This window comes from Dioscorea cayenensis, chromosome 15 (genome assembly GCF_009730915.1).
Source record: "Dioscorea cayenensis subsp. rotundata cultivar TDr96_F1 chromosome 15, TDr96_F1_v2_PseudoChromosome.rev07_lg8_w22 25.fasta, whole genome shotgun sequence".
In the NCBI taxonomy this organism is placed as follows: Eukaryota; Viridiplantae; Streptophyta; class Magnoliopsida; order Dioscoreales; family Dioscoreaceae; genus Dioscorea; species Dioscorea cayenensis.
This window is the reverse complement of record NC_052485.1, coordinates 7,241,263-7,255,361: the sequence shown is the minus strand read 5'-3', so window position 1 is coordinate 7,255,361 and position 14,099 is coordinate 7,241,263. Positions and strand designations below refer to the sequence as shown.

The 14,099-nt window shown below is 31.6% G+C and overlaps 1 protein-coding gene across 1 annotated transcript; it reads left to right on the top strand.

Moving 5' to 3' along the window:
* The first annotated feature begins 10,204 nt into the window (after positions 1 to 10,204).
* Positions 10,205 to 12,460, top strand: LOC120277311 (perakine reductase-like). The gene is made up of 7 exons (XM_039284103.1): positions 10,205 to 10,303; positions 10,423 to 10,590; positions 10,691 to 10,897; positions 10,992 to 11,164; positions 11,246 to 11,342; positions 11,955 to 12,108; positions 12,191 to 12,460. Exons 1-7 carry the CDS (start codon positions 10,250 to 10,252, stop codon positions 12,376 to 12,378), a joined length of 1,041 nt encoding a protein of 346 aa, XP_039140037.1. The 5' UTR covers positions 10,205 to 10,249; the 3' UTR covers positions 12,379 to 12,460.
* Positions 12,461 to 14,099: the final 1,639 nt, after the last annotated feature.

Sequence of the window (14,099 nt, the reverse complement as noted above, 5' to 3'; positions counted from 1 at the left end):
ATACAAACATGACTCTTTTGACTCTTGGAAAGGCATACAAATAGATAGTTTTATGAAATATCTCAGTATATCATTGAGAAATCAAGAATTATAATTTTGTTTGAAAAATTGTTAGAAAACAAAATTAAAGAGTCAGTTCTCAATGTTTTGCCCATTTGACAAAAATTGTGTGAAATAATTCTTGATCCACCAGGGACAAACATAATCAATTCAATTCTTCTACTGCTTCCTTAACATAATGATGGACTATGATCCTCACTTGGGGCAACATTCTAGAAAGACCTTTCATCCTGAAAAATAATTATTTTCAACTAACATGCATGGATAACAAAATTCTTTCTTTGACAAAATCTTGTTAGGAGAAAGTGCATTGATTTTTACTATGCAGCAATGGAGACCTTGGACCACTTATTCCTAGGTGTTATTGGATGACAAAATAGGAATGGGGATAGGAATGGGGTAATGAAGAGAGGGATATGAATGGGGGTAATGGGGAGGGGATAGGAATGAAAACTGTGTTTGGTTAGAGAGGCTTATGCATTGGGAATGCAAAAAGTAAGTGAAAAATATGTGAGTTTTTGCAGGTGTACTCCTGAATAATTTTGAAATTGCATATTTACCCTTAATAAAAGATAATTACATACATACCCCTAAATGATACATATAATTGCGTATATACCCCTAGGGTTCAAATTGGCTAAACAACCATCGGTTAACAAATAGCAGATATATAAAATATCCATTATACCCTTTGTATATATACCTTTGAAAAGTTTTTTTTATTATAAAATGATCATTTACAAGGGTTATTTTGGACTTTTTGTATATCTTAATCCAAGTTATAACTATATTTAATAAAGTTTGATTAACTTCTGTTAACGAAATCTAACAGTAGAGGCATATCCATAATTACCTATATTTTTCAGGGGTATATATACAATTATGTTTTTTATGAGGGTAAATATGCAATTATAGAAATTTTGAAAGATTTATTATTAATTTTCCCTTACTTTTACCCTTCTTAAACAAACAAATATATATATATATATGTTTAATGACAATTAAGAATTAATTAAGTTAATTAATTATTTTATTAATACAAATAATTATTTTATTAACTTAATTAATTAAGTTAATCAATTATTTTATTAAATTAATTAACTTAATTAATTATTTAATTAATCAAGTTAGTTAATATAATTAACTATTTTACTAACTTAATTAATTAAGTTAACTAAGTTAATTAATTATTTTATTAATTTATTTAATTAACTATTTTATTAACCAATTTAATTAAGTTAATTAAGTTAATTAATTATTTTATTAATTAATTTAATAAATTATTTTATTAACTGAATTAATTAAGTTAATGAATTATTCAATTAGTTAAGTTAACAGAAGTAATTATTTTGTTAACTTAATTAATTGAGCTTATTAAGTTAATTAATTATTTTATTAATTAAGTTAATCAATTATTTTATTAATTGAATTAATTAAGTTAATTAATTATTTTATTAATTAAGTTAATTAAGTTAATTTGGGCAAAAAAGTAAATTCAACTATTAGTAATGGGTATTCCCTCCAATGTGAGGGGTATGATTTATTCTTTTGGTGGAGGTAATGAATTCCACCAACCCTCAATAATTACCTTCATAAAATAACATCCAAACAAAGAGAAAGGAATATGTAATCAATGATTCCCTTTCCCAGGGTAATGTCCACTTTTTGCTTATATTTGGAATCAGTATAGACACATTTTTGGCTTTTTGGATTTGCCAAATTATATGGTCAAAGCTTGGATTTCGTGGATTCACAGTTGGAGGCCCCATGTTAAGGAAATATAGGAGATCTTTACACGAGGTATATTTTAGTATATTTAGTTGGAAAGAAACAACCGAATATTTAACCATTGCCTCCTTCACCAATTTCGATTCTTATCAAAATTAACTAGTGAATCTAGTTGGGCATATTCTGGTATGTCTCTTTTTTGAACCATTTAGAGATATAGTTAAGTGGAACTACTCCATCAAAAGAAATTGCTGCCATTGCATTTTGGCAAGGAAAACTACTTTTATTTCATTTCCTATAGGAGCACATCTGGTTTGCTAGTGTCAAGTTTTTTTTACTGATGAAGCCAAGTGTGAGGTCAATTATAACAACATGTGTGAAGCATTTAATAGAGTAATTCTAGATGTTTGGAGTAAGTCAATTATTACTATGTTATTAAATGTTAGGCAAAATGTGATGACCAGGATAATTGTTAAGAAAAATTATACTAAGAAGTTTAGGTGGGATTATGGGCCTAATATACTTGCCAAAATTGAAAAAGAAAGGAAGAAAGGCACCAAATGGCAGGTTAAATGGAATGAGAGTGCATGCCATAAAGTGTATTACAATAATTCAGTGTTGTATATAAGAGAAGGCTATGTTGTTATGTTAAAAATAAGAGCAAACCAAATTTATCTAGGGAAGACAAGGTATTCAAGTCCAGCATATGCAATGCTAAAGGCTATAGCAAGTTGAGCTATTTGAAAAAAAGATAATACATTTCTCAGCTTTCTTACTGCCTATGGTGTTATCATTTCTTCATACACATGCCAATTTTCTTGGTTATAATATAAAGCACTATACTTGCATAGGTTAACTGTGATGACCTCAACATGAGTCAACCCCAATAACAGTGGCCCCACGCTTGATTACATCAGTAGAAAAAGCTTGACACCAACTTGCAATAAGCCATTTCTCTAATAACTCCTCCGCATCCTTCTTTGCTCCTTTCAACTTAGTCCTTTGCTTTAGTTTTTTATGTATCTCAAGCTAGTTAGTATACCTAGCAACATTCCGAAATTGAATATGAAGTTTATTGTAGTGGCATTCTCCAATCTTGCACAAATATGCCTTGCACATATCTTGTGCTCAATCAATGGTAAAAGAGAAGTGACTACAATTGGTTAATAAACCATGTTTAGGTTTGACTTGTTTCATTTTATACAATTGCCCATGCAATTGGAAATATTTGATTGTTCATATTCATCCGTACAACCACCACTTGTTGCCCCTTCAACAAACTTTTCAAGAAACACCCATCTAGATCTATACTCTTTCTATAGCCACCTATAATCCTTCTGTAATAGCTGTTAGGCATATGTACATCATCTAAAAAATAGGTAATTCATTTTGGTTTTTCCTTTCAGATATAACAACAACATTATTCCTTGGATTTGTTGCCTTCAACTCTAGCTCATGATTATTTAACACTCTAAATTATTCCATGAATTGCACTTCATTTTTTTTTAAGGACCAAATCCCTGGCACTTCTACACATCTTGTTAGTGATGAAGACATCTAATTCCTTCTTGACAATTGCCCTAAATTGCCAAGCTAATGAAAGGTATGACAGTTATTACCTTATCAAAACTTTTGGCAATTATTAGAGCTGCCATCCTTTAATTCTTTGTAGCACTAAGTGCTAAAACTAACCAAGATATAAATTTAAGCAAATGTGCACAAATAATCACAAAAAAATTAACCAGAAGGTAAACTTGGAAGGATACACATGGAAGATGGTGTGAACACCTATAAGATATTTTTATTTTGAAAATTTTAGGGTATTATTAATAACTATTTCTAATTTATTTATCACTTTATTTTATTTTCACTAGTTTTGAACATTGAAATATTTTTGTTTTATGTAGAAGCAATTCATTTAAGATTCCTCATTAGAGGTACAAGTAAAAGAGGCTTGTGTTTTGAAAACCTCACAATGATATAGTGAATTTTTTAGGGATAAGGGATGTAACAGAGAAGCCAGAGTATCTAACTTAGGAGAAGTACAAACATTTGAAAGTTGTCTGGGATAAACCTGAATTTAAAAATAAACAAGAGATAAATCCTAAAAATTGACACAGTGTTGTTGGGAAATCATCCCATACAAGAGGATCAATATCTCATTTTAAGCATTGAAAGAAGCTTGTAAGTATAAGTATAAGATTGCAAATGTATTAAGATGGTTTTTTTTTCTTTTTTCTTTTGCAAATCCCTCCATTGCCTAAGAATTTTAATATTAATCTACATAAATAGAGAGATTCATATTTGTTATTGATATAAGAATCTAAATTGGGTCGAAAAGCCACTCCACATTAGTTTTTCTTGCATGCTCAGATCAAGAAACATGATGAGAAAACTTTTGTGGATATGAAGTTAATACAATCAATATAAACATTTCTGATACCCATGGCATTTTAATGAAAGTTGTTTATGCTCCTTTCTATGAATCTACATCATTAAAATTTATCTTTGATGTAGAATAAGATGTTGAGCTTGAAACAACATACATCTTTTACAAAATCTAGATCATGGAACTCATGGAACTCAAAGCCTAATTTTGTAGATAAATTGGCCATTTATATTGAAGCTTTTGGTGGAGAGAGAGAGAGAGAGAGAGAGAGAGAAATGTCTATGGTTTTGACTCTCAAGCATCTTCCATTTACGGATGTTCCAATTCAAATAGGGTAAATATCTTCAGTGGATACTATACTATAGTCAATTTTCACTTTAAGCATCAAACTACAATTTGTATTATTTCGGTTACCTAATTTCAATTTGGTTTCACAAAGCGGGTACAAAGAGGTTTTTGAGAGGAATTTGATGCCGATGCTACCAGAATTACCTAGTCAGTAGTAATTCATGGCGTCATCTACTGACGTGTACATACCACATCATCAACAATGTTAATGTGGTTACCTATTAGACAATTTAATGATGTCCTCGTACCCATAATATGTGGCAACACGGACATTGTTGATGATGTGGCATGTATACTTTAGTAGATGGCGTTGTTAATTACTACTGACAAGCAATTCTGGCAGCAATATCATCAAATTCCTCCTAGAAACCTCATGGTACCCGTCTTGTTAAACTAAATTGAAGTTGGATATTTGAAATTATACAAATTGAAGTTTGATGCTCAAAGTGAAATTTGACCATAGTATAGTACCCACTCAAGATATTTACCCAATTCAAATATCAATATCTCAACTATAACATCTCCTACTGTGCAAAATAATGGAGATTTACAAAATAAGTTAGTATCTATATATGCATAATCAACCACAAATCCAAGAGGAGTGGCATTAGCAATAGCTTTGAGGAACTCGACAAGAGATGTTTGAATTGAGAATGATGTTACAATTATATCTATCTCAAAAGAATGTACCTTCTACATTTAGTCATGGAGATAGCACATGATCAAAGGATGTTGAAGGTGATGATGAAGGTGTTTGTCCTACTTTACCTAGTTAGATTTTTGTTATTCTTATGTTGTGACTTGTTGGTTGTTTTTGTTGCTTGTTTGCGATAGTTTGCCATCGAGTTCTACCACTTGCCACTTATGTGATACATGTGTACTAGCACTTATTTAAAATATGAATTGTCTTATTTAATTTGTGTAATGCCTTTAGTAAGTTATAGTATATTTTTTGGTACTTGATAATGATACCTTATAATTGTTATTTTTAGCACATTATATTGAGAGATATCAATTATTCTAAAGGAATGATTTAATACAATCTTTTGTATTATAATTTGTAATATAAATTTCAAAGAAATAAATAAAATTTTATTTTATATTAGCAAGGGATTACCTAAGGAATAATCCCATTTCTAAATTTTATTATCCAAAGATGACCCATAAAATAATCCCTAAGTATATTTAGCAAGGGATTACTACGAGAATTATTCATTTGTGTTACATTCAAATACTAATAAATTACCTAAGGAATAATCCCTAGAAAATATCACACAGGGATTACAAAGGGATTTAACATTTCAATTCTTGAAAATGTAGTAATGGATTGCCCAATAAAAATCGATAGCAAAATTTACCCAAAAATGGAACAATTTTATAGTAAATTCCTTGTCTATTAAGAATTAGTTAACATAAATTACTCATGAAATTCTGTCACACCCACCCCTTTTATCGAGATAAATGTGGCACCCATCAGTTAAAAACCCATTTTAACTTCAAAAAGTGATACCCTTGAAAAACAAAATCAGACTTACAAAACAAGACTGACAACTTTACACCAACTACAAGTTCAAATACACAAATATAACAAACATAACTACTCTAATTTGTTGGTTTAACCGCTACAAGATTACGGCACCAACAAATAGAAAGAAAGGGAACCCTCCTGGACTTAACCCTGACTGGCTTTATACTCGCACAGGCAATCTAATAGAGCCCTACTTAGACCTGACCACGGTTCGGTTTGAACTGATGAACCGAACTAGAATTGTTACCGTTGGAACCAAACCAAAACTGTAAATATGGTTCTGGTTCTAAACCGAAACCTTGAATGGACTTTTAGGTTCCGGTTAAGGTTCTTAAGAGTTCCAAACCGGAATTGGAACCGAACTAAACCAAATCGCAGGTTCCAGTTCTCTTTTTTATTTTTAAATAAATATTATACAATATATAAAATTATATTTATTAAAAAATCACCAACATTCTTGAATCTTGATTCTTGCAAACCGGAACCGAAACCGAACTAAACTTAATCGCATGTTCTGGCTCTCTTTTTTATTTTTAAATAAATATTATATAATATATAAAATTATATTTATTAAAAAATCACCCAACATTCTTGAATCTTGATTTTCGTGCTATTTTTTTTTCCTATTTAGACATGTACACATGTGGCATAGGCTATGAGTATACTTTGTAACTATTAATGCATGCTAATATGACATAAATTAGAGATTTAGAGTATGGATTTTGAATTTTGAGTCTTGAATAATATAACATAACTACTTATAAGTTGTAAACAAAAGCTACAACCTACAAGCCTACATTACTACATATCATAATCTAATTTACAATTTAAAAAGGACTAAAAGCAAGCCTACCTATCAAACTACCTAAGAACTAATGATCATAATGACTGTTGTAACAATCATAATAAGACTAAAACTCTAAAAGCATGTCCAATATATGAAGCAATCTAATGATCATAATGACTGTTGTAATGATTGTAAAGACTGTTGAGTTGGTCACAACCGTCTTTATTACCATTCAACCCATTTTTTAAAAATTATTTGATTTAGAATTCTTTTAATTTTTTTAATCGTTTTTACACCCTATAAATATTCATCAAATTAATATTTTCCCATCACATCTCCTTGCAATCTTCAAGCCTCTCCATCTTCAATTCTCTCAAATTTTCATTTAATTTGATTTTTTCTAATTCACTATTTAAATTTATTTATAATTATATTATTTTTTTTATTTTCAATTCTTATAAATTGGAATTCTACTTATTTCTTTTATATTGAATTAATTTTTTAATGGCAAGTGGAAACTTCTATTCTTCTCACAAAGGTAAAAATGTTAACATACCCATTCAAACTCCTTAAATGTTATATGATTTTTTGAATATTCAAGCTACCACTATACACACAACGACCACAACTTCCGATGCTATATCCAATCCAATAATTCCAAGCATACATCAATATCAAAATGAGCAAGAGAGGCGCCCCAAATCCGATTTATTCACAAAGCATATGAAGAAAGTGGAACAATCTGACAGAACTATAGTGGTCATTTGCAATTATTGTGGTTTAAATCCGGAGGTTATGGTACGTATAGAAAACATATAGAGAAGCAACATCCTACTAAAGCTAAAGCGGCAAAAGCACCATCACAAACACAAATTTCAAGGTATGCTACTTCTAGCAATCAATTATTTCATTATACCAATGCAAATAATAGAGAAGTATTAGCAAGAATGTTTGTGATTGAACATTTATCATTTTCTTTTGGTGAAAAAATTGATTTTATTGGTTATTGTCATAAAGCATTAAATCCAGCCGCATGCCATGTTCTGAGAACCACTCTCACATGTGCACTTTTTAAAATAAAAAAAAATTGGTTAAATACTTTTCAAATTTTAAAAGCCGCATTTCTATATGTTCTGATATTTGGAGTGATCATTTAAAAGCCGCATTCTTACATGGGTGTAACTTGTCATTTTATTGATAATGATTGGACCATGCAAAAAAAGATTATTGCATTAAGAGTTTTTGATCAATCTCATATTGCCGATAATATTTTTAGATTGCTTAAAACTATTTTCGAAGAGTATGAGATTGAAAATAAAATTTTTGCAATCGGGTTTGATAATGCTACAAATAATACTACAACTATTACTACTTTAACAACTTTATGCAAACCTCTTTTTGGCGGCAAATTTTTCCATCTAAGATGCACTTGTCATGTTTTGAATTTATGTGTTCATGCTGCATTAAAAACGCTTGAATGCTTTATCGAACCTATTAGAAATGCAATTCTTTATTTGTGGAGGCATCCATCACAAATGAAAGCATGGTCAAAATTTTGCATTACTCATGGCAAACATCCTATAAGAATTTCTCATGATGTTCCTACTAGTTGGAATTCTACATGTAAATTACTTTCTCAAACCGAAGAATATAAAAGTTTATTATGTAGTTTCATGCAGTATAATGCTAGCAATATCATTCTTTATCTTCATCATTGGGATATTTGTACAAAAAATTGTCAATTATTAAAAGTTTTTAATGATGCTATTAATATTTTATCTGGTATTCATTATCCTACGACGCATTTATTTCTTATTGAGAGTGTTAATATTGTTGGTACACTATCTGATTTTGCTAGTGACTAACAATTATTAATTAACTTGTTGTAGTGTTATAAAGGCAAAATGGTGTGATTATTATACAAATATTCCAATTATTTATTTGCTTGCATATGTTTTCGATCCACGTTGTAAATTAGATGGTTTAAAAGATTATTTAGATGTTTAATATACATGTTTAAATCTACATGTTGATATTGCTCTTTTGTGTATTAATGTTAGAACTTTATTTGTTGAATTAAATAATGATTTTGCTAGAATTTGTGGTATTAATTTTGAACAAAGTGACATCCCTTCCGAACTTCCATCGTCATCACTTACCAAGGGGTATCAACTATTGGCTCTAAAAAGAAAAAAATTATGTTCATCTTCATCTTCGACAAGCTCAAGACCCGAGCTTGAAAGTTATCTAACAACTTCTTTTGAGTTTATTGATGATAACAGTTTTAATATTTTACAATGGTGGAAGGAGCATCAAAGATATATATATATATATATTTTGGGATTTCTATAGAATTAAAAATTTACATGATTTTAAAAAAATTTCAATTTTTTTCAAAAAAAAAAAATCATTAGTCAGTCAAGTTTGAGGGCGATGTTAGAATGATTTGTCAGATTAATGATGATATAACATTTCCTCACATTCTAAAAAATTGGTCAGTTATAGTTTGAAATACAAGAATAATATACTTCTTCAAGTTCATTTTCTTCTTCTCAATTTTATATATCTTTCTTCATATTTATTTTGAAACTGTGTAAACTCTATAGTTTTCATCATTGTTTGGTCTGATTCCTAAAATACTAATAATAATATATTTATTTGAGTTTCTTTCCGCACAAATCTGTTGATTTAAGCCTACTCATTGAATATAATATCTAGTTTGAATAAAAATCTATTTGATTTAAATTTCTAAATGAATACAGGCAACTAGTGCTTTATTTATTTTTTTAAATAAAAATCTTTGGTATTTAAAAATTTACATAAATTACTATTTATATATATAATGTAGGAGGTCCAGATGGAGGGTTTGATGCCTTTTGATACGCGGTTAAAACTGTAAATAGTATGGATATATGTGATAATTAATTTTTTTTACTCTAAATGACAAATATTCTCTGTTTAAAGTATTATCAAACGAATCAATAAATACGGTGTACTAGGATGATTTATAGATTTTAAAAAAAAATCTCTTTACTTTAGAATATTAGAAGGTGAAACTACTATTCTTTTGAGAAAGGACCCCATATGGATTCAATAAACAATATAATAAAGAGTATGGGGTGATTTGTATCAATGTCAAAAATAAACAAATAAAACATAAATTAGTAAAAGAATAACGGCTTCCAAGTTCAAAGGCACCTACCACAATTGACAAGATATTCCAGCGAGTTCAGCACTTACGGCGCCACACAGAGAGGACTAAAGGCGTCTCGTCAGACGCAAAACACTATTTTGCTTTGCCACGGATATTTTCTGGGGTTTGTAGGGACCCACATAGAGCCAATAAATTCAAGACCCCAGAACAACAACGCCACACCTAATTCTGATCATACAGAGAGCACTGGAAGACATGGAGAAGAAGATGATGATCCCAAGAGTGAAGCTGGGAACACAGGGATTAGAGGTGCTTGTCTTGATAGACCCTTATTCATTTCCTTAATTTGAAGCACTTATTCTTTCTTTTTCTTTATGTAATTACAAATATTTTTAACTGTAGTTTTTGTATATTTGTCATGCAAGTAGGTATCTAAGTTGGGGTTTGGATGCATGAGTCTCAGCTGGGCTTACAATTCACCAGTGCCAGAAGAGCAAGGTATTGGCATCATTAAACATGCATTCAACCAAGGGATCACCTTCTTTGACACCTCTGACATTTATGGACCTCATACTAATGAGATCTTGATTGGCAAGGCAAGTCACAATTGGTTTTTACTAATTTACTTGATGATATGATATTTCTAAAAAAAATGGTTCATTGTTTAGAGAAGTGAAGAAATTTGTTTACTTGCAGGCATTGAAGGAGTTGCCAAGAGAGGAGATCCAATTGGCAACAAAGTTTGGTGTTGCGACCTCTGATGGATTCAGTGGTGTGAAGGTAGATGGGAGGCCAGAGTATGTGAGGGCCTGTTGCGAGGCCAGTCTGAAGAGACTGCAAGTGGACTATATTGATTTGTATTATCCGCATAGGGTTGATCAGAGTGTTCCTATTGAGGAAACTGTGAGCCTCTATATATTCTCTTATATATATATCAAGAACATGATTAACTAATGGTCATATATATATAATTATATCCATAATCATGTTTGTATAGATTGGAGAATTGAAGAAGTTGGTGGAAGAAGGGAAAGTGAAGTACATTGGGTTATCAGAGGCCAGTCCGGACACAATCAGGCGGGCTCATGCAGTGCATCCTATTTCTGCAGTTCAAATGGAATGGTCTTTATGGACTCGTGAGATTGAACAAGAGATTGTCCCACTTTGCAGGTCCAATTCAAGTTCAAATACTTCTTCTCTTTTATGGTTTGAGATTTGTATCATGAAAATCTCTTTATAAAATATTTGCAGAGAACTTGGCATCGGAATAGTACCATACAGTCCACTCGGCCGGGGATTTTTTGGTGGCAAAGCAGTTGTAGAAAAACTTTCTGAAAACACAATCTTGGTATGTATATATGTTTACATAAGTAATCTCCGATTCATGGGAAAGAATTTGGTTTATTCAGTTCAGATATATATATATATATATATATATTAGTATGTTCTTTTTATATTGTATCATATTTAGTCAGTATCCTACTTATCAGATATGTTATGATGTTGCCTTATGTATTCATATTATATTATGTTAATCCTATGTTATAGTAGAGTATTATTTTCTATAGTTCTATCCTAACATATATGAGCGTTCTCTCTTGTGACATCTATACATTCAGGCTCTTTCCTTCTTGTAGCGCTAACTTGATTCATATTTTCTATAGTTCTATCCTAACATATATGAGCGTTCTCTCTTGTGACATCTATACATTCAGGCTCTTTCCTTCTTGTAGCGCTAACTTGATTCATATTTTCTATAGTTCTATCCTAACATATATGAGCGTTCTCTCTTGTGACATCTATACATTCAGGCTCTTTCCTTCTTGTAGCGCTAACTTGATTCATATTTTCAGTTCTCAATATTTATGGATATCCTCCTTTATAACTTCAGTGCAGTTCGTATTCTCTGTTTTATTTAATAGTTTTTATTATCAAATGAATATTTGTTAATAAATTTTAGGCTTTGCATCCACGGTTCATTGGCGAGAACTTGGAGAAGAACAAAGCATTATATGTGAGAGTTGAGAATTTGGCTAAGAAACATGAATGCAGCACTGCTCAACTAGCTCTGTCTTGGGTTCTCCATCAGGGGGATGATGTTGTTCCAATCCCTGGTAAGCATGCATTTGATGGATTTCTAATATGAATATTTCTTATTCATGACTTTTATACTTTCTTGTTTCTTTATGATGTCAGGAACAAGCAAAATCAAGAACCTGGATAGTAACATTGGCGCTTTACAAGTGAAGCTGACAGAGGAGGACTTAAAAGAAATTTCTGATTTAATACCAGAAGAAGAGGTGGCAGGTTCCATATGTATTCCTGAAATTGATGAAAAAATCAGCTGGAAATATGCAAACACACCACTTCCCAAATCAGCTTGAGATTCCATCATTGTCTTGGCTTTTATAAAATTTAATTTGGGATAATATAATTAAAGATGGTTGATTATATGAGCCATCTCTCAACTGATGAAGTGTACTTGCATTGTTTAGTTTATTGATAGTTAGAGATTGAAAGGGTACGTGTGATGATGATGTATAAGATGAAGCTATTTGTATAAGATTTATTGGGTTATTAATTACAGCATTTTGAATAAATAATTTTGGTCAAAATATCAAAATGGTACCTCTATTTTGCCCTTTCCGCCCTTTTGGTCCTCGTATTTACACATTTTTATCTTTTTGGTCTCTCAAATTGACGGATCTGTCTTTTTGGTTCTTCCAGCTGATGAACTTGAGGAACCAAAAAAGACAAAAATGTACAAATATAAGGATCAACAGGACAGATTTTTACAGTTAAAAAACAAAAATGTGCAAATATGAGAACTAAAAAGAAAAAAATTTAAATTAGATGAACTAAAAGAGAGAAAAACACAAAATAAAAGGACCATTTTGATATTTACACTAATAAATTTTATCATGTTGATGGATTGGTACATGCTAATAATACGTGGTTTTTTTGAAAAAGAACCTCGGGGAGGCTATTTATTGACAGAAAAAAGTGATCAAACTACAAGTAAAAAGCAGAAACTAAATAGAAAAACAAACAAGAACAGAGGGGAAGAACTAAAACAAAGAGGCAGCAAGAAAAAATTTAAAACATAAAGGCAGCATTGATAAAAGACTTCATAAGCCAGTGAGGCAACTCGCGACCGATGAGGAAGAGGTTAAGATTAGAGTAATTATATCCAAAAGTGGCAAGCTTGCTAGCAGGGGACGTCCAGGATCCAGGGACATGATGAATACAATGCGTTTCATGCAGTTCCAGGAGGGTGCGAAGCTTGGACAATTGATTGTTGTATCTCCAGGATGTAGTGGGCTCCGGGCTATTAATGCCGATGTTGGCAGTGTGATTGTCCAGAAAGATGTGCTGAACGCGATGATGAGTCTCCAAGGCAACTTGCAGCGCGACTTCGAGAGCAAACAGGTCATCAGAAGAGGTAGAATCCATGGGTTGGGGAAGACAGCCTGCAAAAGAGACAACACAATTAGGATTGGTCAAAAAGAAGCCAATTGAACGTACCTGAGTATCCTAGTTGAAGCTAGCATGAGAGAAGAGAAGGAGTCCATCAGCACTTGAGAAATTGTTAAGGATAAGCCTTTGACCGATGAGATCTCTGTTAGCATTGAGATGTTCTTGCACATGAGCGATGGCTCTGCTAACCACAACAGGAAGGTTAGGAGGGACACTGCGAAAAATTGCATCACATCAGGTTTTCCACATGAACCAAGCAGTCGCAGCAATTATAGAGATAATATTCATGGGGAAATAACCTTCAGTGAGCTAATTGCCAGAGACAAAACCACTAGGGAACCGGATAAGCATGTTAATTCTGCTGCTCAAATGGGACCAAATCCATTGAGCCTTAGTACAATTGAGAAATAAATGCTCATCAGTTTCAACATCAAGGCCACATAAGATACATGAGTTGTTAGGGCCCAAGTTAATCGAGTGGAGATAGTTGGATGTGGATAAACGGCCATGGAAAAGAATCCATAGGAAGTGTTTAACACGAGGAGCAACATGGGTTTTCCATAGTGAGCGCCACCCAGGCCAGCTGTCAGAATTGGAAGAATTACGATTTAACTGGCTATAAACTGCA